The following is a 15819-nucleotide window of genomic DNA, read 5'->3' as shown; positions in this document are numbered from 1 at the left end:
AATGGTGAATATGGCAAATATGAATAGCCTACCTGTATATATATATATATATTGACCAACAATGTGTTTGATTTTACAGTGAAATTAGTTACTTTGGCTATTGTATTGGGATGAGCTCTCTCTAAGGGCCCCAGCAAACAGCACTTGTAGGACTGTCTACATTAACACCCTTCCACTTTAAATGTACTCAACTGAAGTAAAAAACAACAACCACAACAATTATTTATATTGTTTCCTCATCCAATGAACGATTCAGCTTCACATTTGTACATAATGAAAAATCCTTCGACGGATTGATTAAAATGAAATTGAGTTGACCCCCAGGCTGAGGTCAAGAGACCCGAATGCTGCTTCGGCCAAATTTAACCCCCGCCTGGACGCCCTGTGTGTCCTCGATCTGGTTTGACAGCCGTTGTTTCTGGGGGAGGAACGCAGGAACTCGTGTCCCCTGACGGCTCACTCGAGGGTGACGGTTTGGAAAGTCCACTTTGACCTTTGACATCGGGGCTTCAGGAGTGGGCAGTCCCCCTCCCACCCACCCACACCCTCTCAGAGGCTTGTCTCTGGCTGTTTGACCTTTAAAATGACCTCTGGACACTGTCCATGTCAGTCATGTTTTGGCTGTTGCCAATGAGCTTCGAAGAAGCACAGGATGTGCAGTTAAATCCCAACATTAGAATTATGTCGGATTACCAAAGGACGGAGAGCCTTCCCAGATGAGTTTTCTGTTTGTTGCTGAGGTGCAGCTGCTCTGTGGTCATTGCTGAAGGATTACAAGGCTGTCTATTAGCCTTAAAATGTATGACACATTGTCAAAAAAACAGACGAAAACCTCAAACCAAATCCAATTCTAGTTTTAATTTCCAATTTGTCCACATTTCTTAGATTAGAAGCATCAAAATGATGTAATGCACAAAATGATTTGTCAGTTTCTGTTCATCTTTTGCTTGGAATTGCAAACAACGTTAAAATATATATCCTACGTTTGCTCTGATTATTCAGTGGTTCCCAACCTCAGCGTCGGGACCCCCGAAGGGTCCCAAGATAAACCTCAAGGGTCACAAGATGATTCAACAAACTCGGAAAGATCAATTCATGCCTCTGCAAATTACATTCAAAGGTCACAAACCAGAGAGGACATTTGAACACATTAGACATCATTACATATTTTACAGGCACATGGCGCCCTCTACAGCATAACCACAGTATAGCATAAAGGTGCATTTAATGCCTAATTTGTAGGTAGTGTTTTCAATGACTGCATAAATGAGACCTTCATATTTCAAGCTTGAAGTGTCTTTCTGGTCTCATCTTTGGTTTAGCAGGTATAAGATTTGGGATGAACAGAGATAAAATAGATAAATAATCTAATGAAGTCTCCAAGGAAACAGAAGCAAGCGTAGCAGAAGACTGAATGAAAGACATTGATGTTTGACATCCCTATAAAATCAAGGTCTTACAGGCCATTAGTCCTAATAGTAATTTTATATTGTTATTCCCGATACATTTTCAAGACAAGTGTGTAATGTGTGCATTACATAGTCATTGCATCATGAATATAAAACATATTTAAGCACACCACAGAACAAAACAATCAAACGTAATATTTTTTAAGCACTTAACATTTATTTTACAAGTACAATGACAAAAGCACACATTGTTTACTGGTCCCTAAGAAGCAATAGATCAGAAGAAGTCGTAATAGCATTATGAACAAAATAAAGAGAAATATATTTACATATATTCAGTACTGTACAAAGCTACAGCAAAATGCAACATTTATAGGCAAAACAAAGTACTCGGTCCATGTTCACCATCTGGATAAGACTCTGGAAACGGCGTTGTGCACTCCAGACCCGTGAAAAAGACCGTAATTAATTTTTTAAGTGGTTCAAATGATCACTAAGCAAATATAAGTATAGATGGCATAACGAACACAACTGAGCATGACTTGAATAATCATAACATTGGTAATGAAGCGCTGACGAACGTATTCAACTCTTCCTCATGCAAGAACAAACATCTGGCCAAACATCTGATGAACAGGACAGTGACTGATCTAGCAATGTATTCTAGCAATGTGAACTAAATGCAATAACATTTTTTAAATAATGCCAGTTAATAAGGAACATTGGGGTCAAACGTTCTGCTCTCAACAGAGCAGATTTTCATGGATCTTTTTGATCATCTTTGTCAGGAGGTTCTTGGCCGGACTGAACGACGCCACAGTCTCCTCAATCTGTTGGATCCTGCAAACACATGAAAATATCAAATAATTGTTTGTAAGAAACTTTTGCATTATGTCACTTAAATATTCTTTACACCACAATGTGTCGACACCACAAGAGTCAAAAAATGATGTTTAAATCACACAGTAGCTGTGGATTAATAACGACTATTTACCATTTGAAATATGCCTGAAAAATTCTCATTTTTGATAAACCCTAAAACCTCACATTTACCCACATAATATCAAGAAAAACATTGTCCTGAAGCATAATATATGTTTCAGATAGTGGTTACAAGCCTGCACAGAGTGGGTGTAGACAGAGATGCAAGTGTCGGATACACCTGTGGTCTAGACACCAGGTCAGCAACAATGTAATTCTGCTGCCACAACACATTATTTTGAATGTTTTTAAAACTGCATTGCCCCAAATCCAAGGAAAGCATCGGCCGACTTATTTCTACCAAACGTATATTCGAGTGAAACTTACGTTGTGTTTCCGATCATGTTTTTGAAGCTCTGAATTCGAAGGACATAGAGGTGGTCGATCAAACTGACAGAGAAGATCACCTCAAACTTGGAAAATGTCTTGAGAACGCTGAAGACAATGTGCACTCTAGAAGAAGGAAAGGAAGAAAGGATATCTTTTATACTTGTTCTTACCAATGGAATGCTAGTGCAATTACTTTGTGATGGGCTCCTCAATAAATATTTAATGTCATAAAGTCAATGTCCAGAAGTCACATTGCCCTGAGAATTAAATTTCTCTCGTCATCTTTTGTAGATTTTGAGGCCAATGGATCGTCTTTGTACTGGAAATAAAGGTTTAACAAAGGCTAAATTATAAAGTTGTCTCAAAAGATTCTTACTCAGTGTCCACACAGCTGATGTCGAGTATACCGAGCCTCAGCCCTCCCCACATTTTCAGCAGACGCAACTCCTCTCCCAGCAGACGACAGCGACTCACCACTAGGCCAACTTCATTGAGCAGCTTCAAACACGAAACAAAACACAAAACCTTGGTTAACACTTATAGATTGTGTAAAATGTTATTTCCACCAAAGCCACAATGCAAATTTGAAAACTACAAGATAAAGTACAACATGCTGCAAAAACACAAGCACCTCTCTGTCAATCAGCAGAACAAATCTTAGATCACACCTACATTTGGAACATGTCTGCTCGTCGGATACTTCGCCACTCGATCGCTTTCTCCATCGATGTACTGAGAGAGTAGTTTGTGAACGAGGCGGGCTTGGCCCTGTGACTTCCCACCTAGTTAGAAAACAAAATGTACTTTAGTTTGACAAATAAATGTCGCCTCAATGCAAAGACCACACAGCTAAGTGGTGTTCACGTGACATGAAAGCCATACAGATGAGGAGATGAGAAAGAGACATGAATCAAGGTATGAGCTCATGTTAATCCAAACAAGGTATGGGACAATGTGGAAATGTCACGTCACGATAACTCCGAACTAAATAATTGTGATTCCATATTATCTGGATAATCAACAAAATGTGTTTAAAACTCTTAAAAAATGGCACTAAAACATACTGGAATCGCTTTACATTTTGTTAAGAACCATATTTTTTTGTTGTGACACAGATGAGACGCATCTTTTTAAAGGTAATCATAAATTATAATTTATCCCTGCAGATATAAAAAATAAACATTACAAATATTTAAATTGTTTTGTTAAAAAACTTCACGATCAACCCCATAAATAAAATTCACCCCGATCAACTTATTGTGAGTGTTTGTCATCCTGATGTGCAATGAAATCTTTTCTCGTCACATCCCTAATCCAAACACAATATTCATCACAGATTCTGACATGACATACTACTTATTGCATTGTTTGTTTCCCTCTCACCATCAAGTTGAAGTTTGAATGTGATGTCTGATATTTTCTTCTCAGACCGATCATCAGCATCATTTCCTTAAAAAAAAAAGAGAAAAAAAAGTGAATTAGTATTCATTGGAAAAAACCCCATCAAAATGCAGCTGTAAACACATTTTCATGCAACGTCTGCCTAGTAAATAGACTACATTCATGTGTACAGTTTGGTTGGTAAGCAATAGTTTTTAATGTAAAGCAGTTCCTGAAATCAGAGTGGCTAGAAGTACAACAACCAGACACTTACCACTGGATTTTTCATACACCAACTGCAGATGCAAGGTGTCGTGGAGGAAAGTGTAGACGGTGCAGTTGTCGCTCTTCTCTGCCAACTTCCATTCATTCACCCTGAGGTAAGAATGTACAAAAAGATTTCTTACTTTAATGTCGTTGCATTCAAATGGAGAAAAACAGCTGTGGAATTGTAATTACTGACAAGACAACTGACAAAAAACTTTGAAATAGTAAATGTGACATTTGTTTAAGCTGCAACATAATAAACTGACATATGCAGAACAGTGACGTGGCTCTCAAGGTTCTTCGTTTCTGCTTTCAGCCTATTCAGTTTATTTGTGTTCTGCTTCTTCTGCATCTCCAGTTCGGATAATTGTCTGTGGCGGGAACAAAGAATAAGAATAAGAAACAAAAAAATTATACCTTTCTGTATGAAAAAGATACTTAATAATATTCTCAACTCACCGGTCATCATCCGCCAAAGCCTCAGCAACTTTCTGCATTTCTTGGAGAAGAAGAAAAAAAAAAAATCAATAACTGATTCAATTCAAGCACATACAAATTAATAAACGAGATAATGGAATAGTTACCTCCCAGACATGATTGCAGACTTGGTTTGTCTCCGAAGCCTTTTTCTTCAACCACAGCAAGTTCTAAATGATGGGAAAGAACAGTGTTACAGCCTTTCACCTCCTGCTCTGCCCGCCCCGTTAACACATTCACACTGACACAGCCCCATTAGATTAAGTCTAAATCATTGCTCCATTCACACAGAGAAGGTGGCATGGTTGCATGGAGCCACGAGTCACCTCCCCACAGTAGCCATACCTGTTTCTAATTCACAAATACAGTCATCCAAGCTTTTTAGCATCCCATCTGCTTCCTCGATCATTCGTCTTGACCTCTGTTGCTCCTCCTGAAAAGATGGGGAAAAAGGCCTTTAACCATCCATGTTCTTAAAGTACCACAATGTTGTAATTCAGTGTTTTTGTGTGGAGACTCTTACCAGATTAGCCCGCACAAGATTCGTATACAACACCTCCTTCATTTCGTGTGATTGAACTTTGCTCAACTTTCTGAAGAGGTTATATCGCTCTTTTAGTTTTGCATCAAAGGATTTGAGCTGTGAATTTCCAACAAACACAGTGAGGGTCAGGAATCAATACTCTTTCTACTGTTGTTTTATCACTTTACTACTTTAATACCTCTTTCTCTGAAGAATATCTCACTTCCTCCCACAAAGGTCTATTAACAATCTTCATTGGTTTGTCCAGGTCCTGCATTCGCTCCTTCAACCTAAAAGAGGAGAGAACAGGCCTGTGTTTTAGTGTGAACTTCTCATAACAGCATTTATCTATGCTTTATGTATGCTGCTTTTAACGAACCCGACCAGTCCCGTCTTGTAAATACAACTTGTTCATAAAAGAGGCAATAGCATGAGGATTACTCATATTTTTTCTCTCTCTCCCTGCCACCAGGGGGAGTGAGCAGCTACTCAGGGGGACAGACCTTCAATTGGCGGTACAAGTTTGACCAGAACTGGGTGTCTGATCCACCGATTAGTTGACTAATGTATAAGTGGGGGAGCCCAGAGCAGGTACTACACATTGTACCTTTAAAGTGGCCTAAAACAAGACACAAACACTCTTCAGGGGAAGAAAAACCCCACAACGGTAAACATTGAAAGTTTGAAACAATTCTCAGACATAAATGTGTTATACAATCTCAAGCATACATACCCCTCCACCTTCTCTGTGAGGTTGAGGACATCTGTCTCATACACCATCTGTTTAGGGCGGTTGATGTGCCTATCTTTCAATAAATCCATCGGTGTGCGATCTGTGTCTGACAAAAGCTGTTCAAAAAATAAATAAAATGAACAAAAGTCAAGTAACTTTATTTGGCTGTTGTTTTCTATATATTATTTAATATTAATGAAGGTTAACCTACTCTGCCAGGAAGGATGCTTTGCCGAGGATTATGGATGACAAAGTCTATGTTGAAGAGCTTAAAGAACTCTAAAACAGTAATGGTGCCATCTTCAAGTTTCTGTAATCAAACACATTGAGGGCAATAAATGACTGAATAAACAATAAAATGAATATTTCAAAGATCTTTTGAATAAGTAAGTCAACAAAATACCCTCTGTACATCATTGGTATAGTCCTCAAGCTGAGATTCAAAGAGGCTTTGTTTGAAAGCTGAAAAAAACAAAAAACAAAACAATAACTGACTGAGAGGGAAACACAGAGTCTAGGGAAGCAATATTACGCCAGGAAAACAACGATGTGAATCCATAACAACTTACTTGATTCAAATGTAGCTTCACATCTGGTGCTGGCTGTGTGACTGCTGTTGGAGTAATCTGTGGTCTGTGTGGTCGCGTTTGGAGCTGTAGAAATGTTGCTGTCACACTGCCCAACATGAGACTGATAAAAACGATAAAAAAAATTACAAATTAAGAATCTCAATAAGAAACTATAACACAATATACTGGAAAGTCTCAAATCAAATACTTCAGAATACTTCATTTCCTACATACATATCCTCAATCTGCTGTTCAGTTTCACTTTTGAATACAAATCTGGTTTTCATTCACTTGTTAGTTTCATTAGGACCTTTAACAGGACATTTTACAGTATAATTCCCAACATTTTTCAAGGACATTTTGAACTTATTTGTGGGGAAAATACACAGAAATTTTGGCATGGAGGAGCTATTGAGGCCCGAGAGTAAAACTAGTTTTATGACTGCTTATGATATGATATGATATAATATAAGCTAGGTTTTCAGCACATTTAATGTAATGTAAATAAAGCCTGAGCAAATAAACCTTATATTTCCATTTTATTCCTGTTAAATCCCAGGAAACAAGGAGATTTCTCACAAAAATATGATATACTATCACAATAAGGACACCAAAGACTTAAGGCATGTCAAAATAAATAAGTTAAATTAGGACCCTATCCATAATTTTAGAATGTACAAGGCTCTAATTTGACTTACCGTTTCAACGTCAGTGGCTACCTCAGCGGATGTTTTCATTCTCTTCTCATCCTCCATATTATTTTCATCTTCTGGCAAAGGTCTCTTCTTTCCATGGAGAGCACCAATAAAGTCCAGTTCATACACATCTTCCTCTTGAAGCTCTTCCATGTCGAGCTCATGGGAAGCCCTCGTTTTTTCAGCGGCGTTCTGAGGACTAATGTCGAGCGTTTCGGACATATCTTCGTAGCTCTCGAGCTCTTCGTTGTAAATATTGCTCAAATCATCGTCAAAGTTGCTCTGTTGTTTAGTAACATTGACAGTGAGCGTCCTTGTATGTTCTCCCATAGAATTCACCTTCTTTGGATCATCAGGTTTGCTTCTTTGGGGGAGTTTAGCCTTAAAGCTTCCGACTGAGAGTCTTGACATAAGTTGTTGGGTCTTCAAGTTGAAAGGAGTTGTAGTAGTACTAGTTAAAGGTTGTTCTCCTTGGGTAAGACTTTGAGCTTCTGTATTCTCTATAGTGTTAACCAAACCCATTTGAAGTTCAGGCTCAGTTACAGGTAGGGATTTGGTTTTATCGTTTAGGTTTTTGTCCGTGTCGTGTTCCGGCTGAGGCAAAGGTGCTATGCGGCTGTCCATGGCAACAGCATCAGGAGCTGTGTTCACTATGTGGCTCAAACGCCTTACTTTTGATTGAAGGTCAGCCAAACTCATCCGCCTAGACTTCCGTGAAGGTGCTGCATCGACATCATGGTCAACAGCACTGGGCGGACTCTCCACCTTCTGTGATAAAGTAGAATCAGGAAGGTTTGGGATTTCCATGGCATCAGGATTGGATGATCCCGACCCTTCATTGCTCTGGTCTGACGTGACCTTGGTTTTCTTCAAATGATCAGAATTTGGGTTCGAGTCATGTGTGGAAGAAATGCACTGACTTGGCTCATCTGTATGTGTTTGTCCAAAAGTGCAGTCTCTTTGAGCTTCAGTCACTACCATGCTTACATCTTCCTCTGGACCTTCTGCCATGGTTTCATATGGTTTCTTCTTGACAGCTGAAAGAAAGCAGGGAGCTTCCTTTGCAGAATCCACACAAGGCTTCTGTGTTTTACGTTGGTCCAGGAAACCATTTGTTTCTACAGTTTCATTATGGGACGGTTCAGCAGGAGCCACTGCTCTGGTGGTAACACAGGGGCCACTCGTCCTGGACAGGGAGTTTTTAAATCCTGTATCCAACGGGTTTGCTGATGAAGATCGGTTTCTATGCAGATGATGTGTCTTCTCCACAGCTAAAGGAAAACCTGTGGTTTCATGGGTGGATAAAATGTTAGAAGAACCTGTGTCAATGTTTACAGTGTGACTCCTTGTCACATCCATGCAGGCATCGTCAGCAGTAAACCCCACTGTTTTCTCCCCAGAAGCAGGTAAAAGGTCCACATTTCGGTGGGACTGCCGGTGTAAATCTGTGGCAATGTTTACAGTGTGACTCCTCGTCACATCCATGCAGGCATCGTCAGCAGTAAACCTCACTGTTTTCTCCCCAGAAGCAGGTAAAAGGTCCACATTTCGGTGGGACTGCAGGTGTAAATCTGTGGCAATTTTTACAGTGCGACTCCTTGTCACATCCATGCAGGCATCGTCAGCTGTAAACCTCACTGTTTTCTCCCCAGAAGCAGGTAAAAGGTCCACATTTTTGTGGGACTGCAGTTGAAATTCAGTGGCAATGTTTACAGTGTGACTCCTCGTCACATCCATGCAGGCATCGTCAGCAGTAAACCTCACCGTTTTCTCTCCAGAAGCAGGTAAAGAGTCCACATTTCGGTGGGACTGCCGGTGTAAATCTGTGTCAATGTTTACAGTGTGACTCCTTGTCACATCCATGCAGGCATCGTCAGCTGTAAACCTCACCGTTTTCTCTCCAGAAGCAGGTAAAAAGTCCACATTTTTGTGGGACTGCAGTTGAAATTCAGTGGCAATGTTTACAGTGTGACTCCTTGTCACATCCATGCAGGCATCGTCAGCTGTAAACCTCACCGTTTTCTCCCCAGAAGCAGGTAAAAAGTCCACATTTTTGTGGGACTGCAGTTGAAATTCAGTGGCAATGTTTACAGTGTGACTCCTTGTCACATCCATGCAGGCATCGTCAGCTGTAAACCTCACTGTTTTCTCTCTACACTCATCTTCAGCCTCAAACTGAACCTGAGGGAGAAAGTCATAGGAAATATGTCAACTTTTAAAGGACACAGACATCATCATGATTAAAACGTTTACTATTTCAATGGCACCGCCCATAAAAAAAGTCTGATACCACTTTCTAATTTAGTCCAATCGAAACTAGTACAATCAGAGGTTCTTTATACTGAAATGAATGACTTTATAAAGGAGATGTGAATTAATTCCACTAAGGGTTGGGTTATGCTTGAAAATAACTAGTTTGTACAATGTGCTGTTTCCAGATGTTACAGAAATGTTCAGGCAAAAACAGCATTTAAAGCTACAATGGTCTATGGCCACTGGGGGGAGATCAAGTCTAAAACATCAACATGTAAAGTTGTTATTGCGGACATGTAAGCCCAATTTACACATCCAGCAGATATGGACACATATTTGAGGTTGGCACAATGAGCCCCCCCGTCCCATTTTAGTTAATTCATCAGTTGTTAGGACAAATCATTTATATTATTAGTGCAGCTGTGATGTTAGTTTAGTTTAAAGCAGTATTCTGGGATGGTATTGTGATTCACTCATTAAACAAACATGTAAAATATGAAATTACTCACCGGATATCTTTGCATCTTCTTCTTTAAAGAAGCAGCCATCGAGGTATCCATACCTAAATGTGGAGATAGGAAATAAGTAAGTAACAATCTCTGTTCTCTGTTGCCTTTTCGCTGTCAAAAAGTTTGGCATTTCCTTACCTTTACGGTCAAATGATCCCAGCGTTTCATTGTGCTGCTGTTGTGAAGCCATTTCCACTTTCTTCAAACTACCACTTTGGGTGTACATGTCTGGTGTGGGGAAGAGACACTGCAGAGGACCATCTGCAACAGGGATTCCTAAAATGCAGCCTGTTTGAGCTTCGGTCATGTCCATGCTCACATCATCTTCTGGAGAGATTGTTACTCCATTCGATGAGTCTCCAATTTTAGAGCATTGTGCAGTTGTCGGCGTCATTCTCCTAACACTCGGGACACTTGGTTTTGAGAGGCTTGTATAAAATCTTGGATCCAAACCGCCTGCTGATGAATATGGATTTCTAGGCAGACCACTTGTCTCGGCTTTGTGTTTCTTCACAGGAAGAGGTGGATCTGATACTACATTACGTGCAAGGGGGAGGGTCATGTCCATAGCTGTATTGTTTGCAGTGGACCTCATGGTTTTCTCTCCGCATGTGGGCAAAAACACAGAATCTTCGAGCGATTGCAGATCCAAATCAGTGACGATGTTAACGGTGTGACTTTGTGTTACATCCATACAGGCATTGTCTGCAGCAAACCTCAAAGTTTTATCTCTGCAGTCATCTTCAGTGTCAAATTTGTCCTGGGGAAGAGGGGAAAAACAACCACTGTAAGTTTACAGTCAAAACATCAATCTGGATATGAAGCATTACTAATCAATTCATTATTAAAAATGTGACCATTTTGGAGAGACCATAAAAGTAAAGTATGCTACAGTTTTTTCCAAAGAAAGAAATGAATGCAATCGCTGAGATTCTACACGACTTAACAAATGTGTTTATTTCAGGTGAATCAATATGTAACGTAGGATATAAAAAAGTTTAAGGAGGTGAATCTTTAGCTCACCTGATTTCTTTGCACCATTGTCTTTAAAGCTGGCTTCAGTGGGGTTTCTGTACCGGATAGGGAATAAAAAATAAATAAATAAATAAATAAATTAGCAAAGGCAAACATACCCTGTGGTTCGGTTTCTCTCTCATTTCAAAAAAGAAGGGAGATATGTTGTTTCCATACCTTTGCGATTAGATGATCCCAGCACTTCGCTGTTCTTTTTTCCTGAATTCATCGGTTTCTTCAGACTTTCACGACAGGGGTACATGTCTTGTGTGGGAAAAAGAAACTGGAAAGGATCATCTGAGCCAGCGAGTCCTATAATGCGGCCCGTCTGAGTTGCAGTGATATCCATGTTCCCGTCATTTTCGGGACAGACTCCGCCTCCGTTAAAGGATCCTCCCATGCTCCTGGTTGTATTTAGTGACTGATTTTCTTTACCAGCTGTACTTTGAAACTGGGATAGTGAGTTGTTTTTGTCAACAGATTCTTTCGAGGATGTTGCCTTAGAAGGAACCATTCTGGCAACCGCAGGATTACCACTGGGGGCGTCTGCATTGGAGAGACTCGAAAGGAGGTTTTTAAATCCTGGAGCCATACTATGAGCTGATGAGCCAACACAAGTGCCATGTTTTCTCTCCTCCACAGATGAAGCATTGGCCAAGTTTTGGTTTGGAGGAGCTAATGAACCACTCTCAATGTTCACTGTGTGACACCGAGTCACATCCATAAACTCATGACCTGCAGTGACCATCATTGTTTTCTCTCTGAATTCACCTTCTGAATCAAGAGTGCCCTGAAGATGAAAGAACATTGAAGAACATTGGAACAAAATTCTGAAAAATATACTACTATCAATAAAAATCAATTCAGCTTATTTATATAGCTAATTTAAAAACTACAGGAGTTGATCCAAAGTGCTATCCAGTTGAGGCAGATGGGTTAGGATCTGCCTCAATACAGGTAAACATAATTCAAGACATAATATAAGAAGTTAAGGGAAGTAGAATAAACCCCAAAACAGATTAAAAAGCAGTAAGAGGACATTAGAAATAAATTAAGAAGGGACTTGACAAAAGGTGTGGGTTGAACAAAGAACAAACAAAAAAAAAGGTGGACTTTAAATTTGATTTTTAATTGTCAACGGTGGTAAGAGGCTATTCCAGAGTCGGGGAGCAGTAATAGAAAAAGCTTGTTTTCTAGCTTAATTCTAGCAAAATACAACAAAATACAGTCATTATAAAACTCACCTTATTTCTTTGATTAAAATCCTGTAGAGATGGATTCTTCAAGAATGTTGTATCTAAATTTGGGAAATTAAATAAGATGCTATTATAACCGTATTCAATCATTAAATGTGCAATAATATCAGCATCCCCAAAACACACAAGATGGCATTTATTAAATCAGAGCAAGAATGTTCCTGAAACAATTACTACATTAATCAGTTAGTTAAATACGAAGGAAAATTCAGTACCTTTGGGCTTCAACGATGCCAGCGATTTGCTGCTCTGCTTCGGTTTGGTCTTCTCTGCTGTCTGTGACAGTCTGCTGTCATGGCGGGAGTACATTTCTTGAGTTGGGAAAAGACACTGTAAAGGATCATCATCAGTGAATCCCAAAATGCCGCCAGTCTGAGCTTCAGTCATATCCATGCTTAAATCCTCTTCTAAACGGAGTGCACTTCCATAAGATAATTCCTCAATCTTCTTGGATGTATTTAGTGATTTCTCCATCACAGCTGAAACAGAAGTTGGGGCCTGATTTTCTTTATCAGCCCTTTGTGTTTTGTTATGGGAGCTGTTTGTTTCTTCAGGGGATGAGTCGGGGGCACACGTCTTTCTGGTGATCACAGGATTAATACCGGGGTCACTTGGTTTGGAGAGACTTGCAAGGAAGTTTTCAAATCCAGGATCCATAGAAGGTGATGACGAGGATACTTTTCTCTTCTTGACACTTAAATCCATGTTTCTGGTAGTGGGTAGCGGGTTCACAGTCTGACTTTGGGTCATAGTCATGGATCCGTCATTCACAGTGAGCATCACCGTTTTCTCTCCTCTAGTAGGTAAAGAGCCATAGTTTTGGAGGGAAATATCTGCAAGTAATTCTGCATCATCGGCAATGTTTATAGTGTGACTGTGGGTCATGTCCATGAACGCATCATCTGTAGCAAATATCATCGTTTTCTCCCCTAAGTCAGCCCTAGTATTATGGTTGACCTGTTGAAAATAAAAAGCTTTGTGAGAATTAAAGATCAGTAAAGCATGACCACACACACACACACACACACACACACACACACACACACACACACACACACACACACACACACACACACACACACACACACACACACACACACACACACACACACACACACACACACACACACACACACACACACACACACACACACACACACACACACACACACACACACACACACACACACACACACACACACACACACACACACAAATCTAAGTGACTTTAAGCTCACCATATCCCTTTGTTGAGAAGCATGTAGAGGAGCATTCAATAGGGTTTCCATTCCTAAATTTAAAGACATGAAGTAAGAGTAGTACGAGTCACACGGGTGAACATGTGGTAATAGTTGTTTGACATTGAAAAATGAATATCCATACCCATAATTTGTTGAATCCCATCTTCAGCGACCTGGACCCTGAAAAGCAACCACACAACATGCGTGTTATTACTACAGAACATTTTTGTCTGGTTTGTAAGTCAAAGATAGAAACCTGAATGTGCAAAGCTTGACGTACCTATTTTGCGTGGCTGTTGCTGCTGTGGAACAACACAGGACAAATATTACAAGGCTGCTCAAATAACAATCACATACGTATACATGCTAACGTTACCCACTTACTTGTCGTTATTAACTCTTGTAAAGGACTTCGGACAGGAGAGGCATTTTTTACATCCCTGTAAATAAGATATCGATTAGATTGAAATGTCAATATCCTTGTGTAAAATTAAGTCTGACTTTTTCCACCCCTGTTGTCTTACTTTGAGAACAGGAGAACATCGTTGGCAGGGGCAAAACTGACTCTTCTTGAAATCCTCTTCTCCACTGGTTTCGCACACTCCACCTAGGTGAAAATATAGTAAAATATAAAACCATGAACTCAGTTATTGCCACTAAAATGTATCCTTGTTAGGGTGACATTTGACACTTAAAAATATATTATGGTTGGAGCGGACAACAATTACAACAAACATCTCCAGTTGAACATATAAAAACACATCAAAATAAATCAATCAGTTACCTCTTTTTCCTGTTGCTGTGGGTCAGGGAATCTGATCGATTTCCGTGGTGCTTTTAAAATCTAAAAATGAGCAATTGCAGCAGTTATGGTTCGGGCTAATGATTTGTTGGCAAATAAAACAAAACAGTATATAAGCTTAGTGTTTTTTTTCCATAAGTAATGTGTGGCACTGACCGAAGAAATGCGTCGCTTGGAGAATCCACCGCCTTCACTGTAACATAAAACATGTATCGCAGCATTCAGCTCTGTGTGTATGGTGGGCATGCCGGGTGTTTATTATTACAATGTGAATACAGCCATATCACAAATTAACATTAACACCAGCTCCAGAGAGATTGCCTTTAGGTAAGGTCAATGCACAAAGCACACATCACCGCCCCCTTCTCACAATATTAAAATCATTTATACTCACTCATTCTTGGCAGGATCCAGAGGCTCCATTTTTAACTGCGAACAAAAGGAAAACATAGCATGATAAAGATCGTATTTTCGGTGAAATTACTGTTGGCTCATTGGGTTGAGGAAGGAACCTCGATAAGCTTGTTAGTGATGTGGGAAATTTGAAATTTTCTCTATGGCATGAAAACAAACTACGAGTTGGTGCAATCTATAGTTGCACAATTATTAATGGTATCGACAGAGCTAAATGACTCGATATGGATGTATACTCTTGTCTGATGTTATGTTTATTTTATCTTGTATGCTTCATGTGCAAAGCAAATCCCCCACTGGGGGCAATAAAGGTTTCATTCATTCATTCATGCATTGCTCCTTTCGAAAAAAATATGTAGACGTTTGCACCCCATTTCGTATTTGGAAAATCGCACCAGACTCCATTAAGTGACGCTTAATAGCAAAAATGTGACGTTGGCTGGAATGAGGATTTCCTCTTTGTCAACAAAACACCCTTTTCCCCAAAACATGCATTTCGTGAGTTCTGATTTTCCTTCATTGATTACAACAACAAAACCAAGAACAAACTGATGGTTAATGACCTCGGTAGCCAGGATAATCACATTTATTAAAGTAGTTACGGTAACGTTCGTGTTCTTTCTGTCACTCACATTGCGAACAGGAAAAATAACTAAAACACCAAAGAAACATTAACGTTGCAACGCATACCTGGTGGTTGTTTTGTGTTATCTCCTCGGGTTTACAGTTGATACGGCCGTGTTATTACCTCTTAACTAACTTAAAATAGCATTCATGTCGAGGTGCAGCTAATGTCAACGAGCTTCGATGCTAACGTCTTCGGTTTTTTGAATTTAGCCGCCTACGCGCATGCGCAGTGAAATACAACTACTGCTTTCGTCTACTTTCGCGATTCCACTGCTTATTTTCGATTAGCGCTGTAAAATTTATCACAGCAACGATACCGAAATAATACTTATAACGCGT

General features: G+C 39.7%; 2 protein-coding genes across 2 annotated transcripts in view; one reads left to right on the top strand and one right to left on the bottom strand.

Moving 5' to 3' along the window:
* Positions 1-1420: 1420 nt before the first annotated feature.
* The window catches only part of scara3 (scavenger receptor class A, member 3), a 102789-nt gene continuing 88390 nt past the window's right edge, over positions 1421-15819 (top strand). The window contains exon 1 of the mRNA XM_084030546.1: positions 1421-1424. The gene's annotated coding sequence lies outside the window, so the exon portion shown is untranslated. The remainder of the gene's footprint in view (positions 1425-15819) is intronic.
* knl1 (kinetochore scaffold 1) lies at positions 1620-15682 on the bottom strand. The gene is made up of 32 exons (XM_084030543.1): positions 15544-15682; positions 14834-14868; positions 14596-14632; positions 14422-14481; positions 14162-14244; positions 14022-14077; positions 13918-13939; positions 13780-13817; positions 13635-13687; positions 12612-13353; positions 12385-12437; positions 11318-11930; positions 11150-11196; positions 10265-10886; positions 10127-10179; positions 7368-9545; positions 6670-6790; positions 6504-6562; positions 6312-6410; positions 6101-6216; positions 5567-5657; positions 5368-5484; positions 5190-5277; positions 4952-5014; positions 4827-4866; positions 4634-4738; positions 4375-4475; positions 4104-4169; positions 3393-3502; positions 3097-3218; positions 2718-2843; positions 1620-2249 (listed from the first exon to the last, which is right to left on the bottom strand). The coding sequence occupies exons 2-32, from the start codon at positions 14860-14862 to the stop codon at positions 2153-2155; spliced, it is 6207 nt and encodes a 2068-aa protein (XP_083886669.1). The 5' UTR covers positions 14863-14868; positions 15544-15682; the 3' UTR covers positions 1620-2152.

Source organism: Eutrigla gurnardus (assembly GCF_963514095.1).
Source record: "Eutrigla gurnardus genome assembly, chromosome: 16".
Classification (NCBI taxonomy): domain Eukaryota; kingdom Metazoa; phylum Chordata; class Actinopteri; order Perciformes; family Triglidae; genus Eutrigla; species Eutrigla gurnardus.
This window is presented reverse-complemented; position numbering and strand designations above follow the sequence as displayed.

What these genes read in the sequence shown, in the direction of transcription:
- knl1 (XM_084030543.1), bottom strand. Translation starts at nt 14,862, where the DNA reads ATGGAGCCTCTGGATCCTGCCAAGAATGA. An exon ending in ATACCAATGATGTACAGAGG is followed by an intron (nt 6,411 to 6,503) that starts GTATTTTGTTGA and finishes GTTTGATTACAG; the next exon opens with AAACTTGAAGATGGCACCAT. An exon ending in CTCACAGAGAAGGTGGAGGG is followed by an intron (nt 5,658 to 6,100) that starts GTATGTATGCTT and finishes CTCCTCTTTTAG; the next exon opens with GTTGAAGGAGCGAATGCAGG.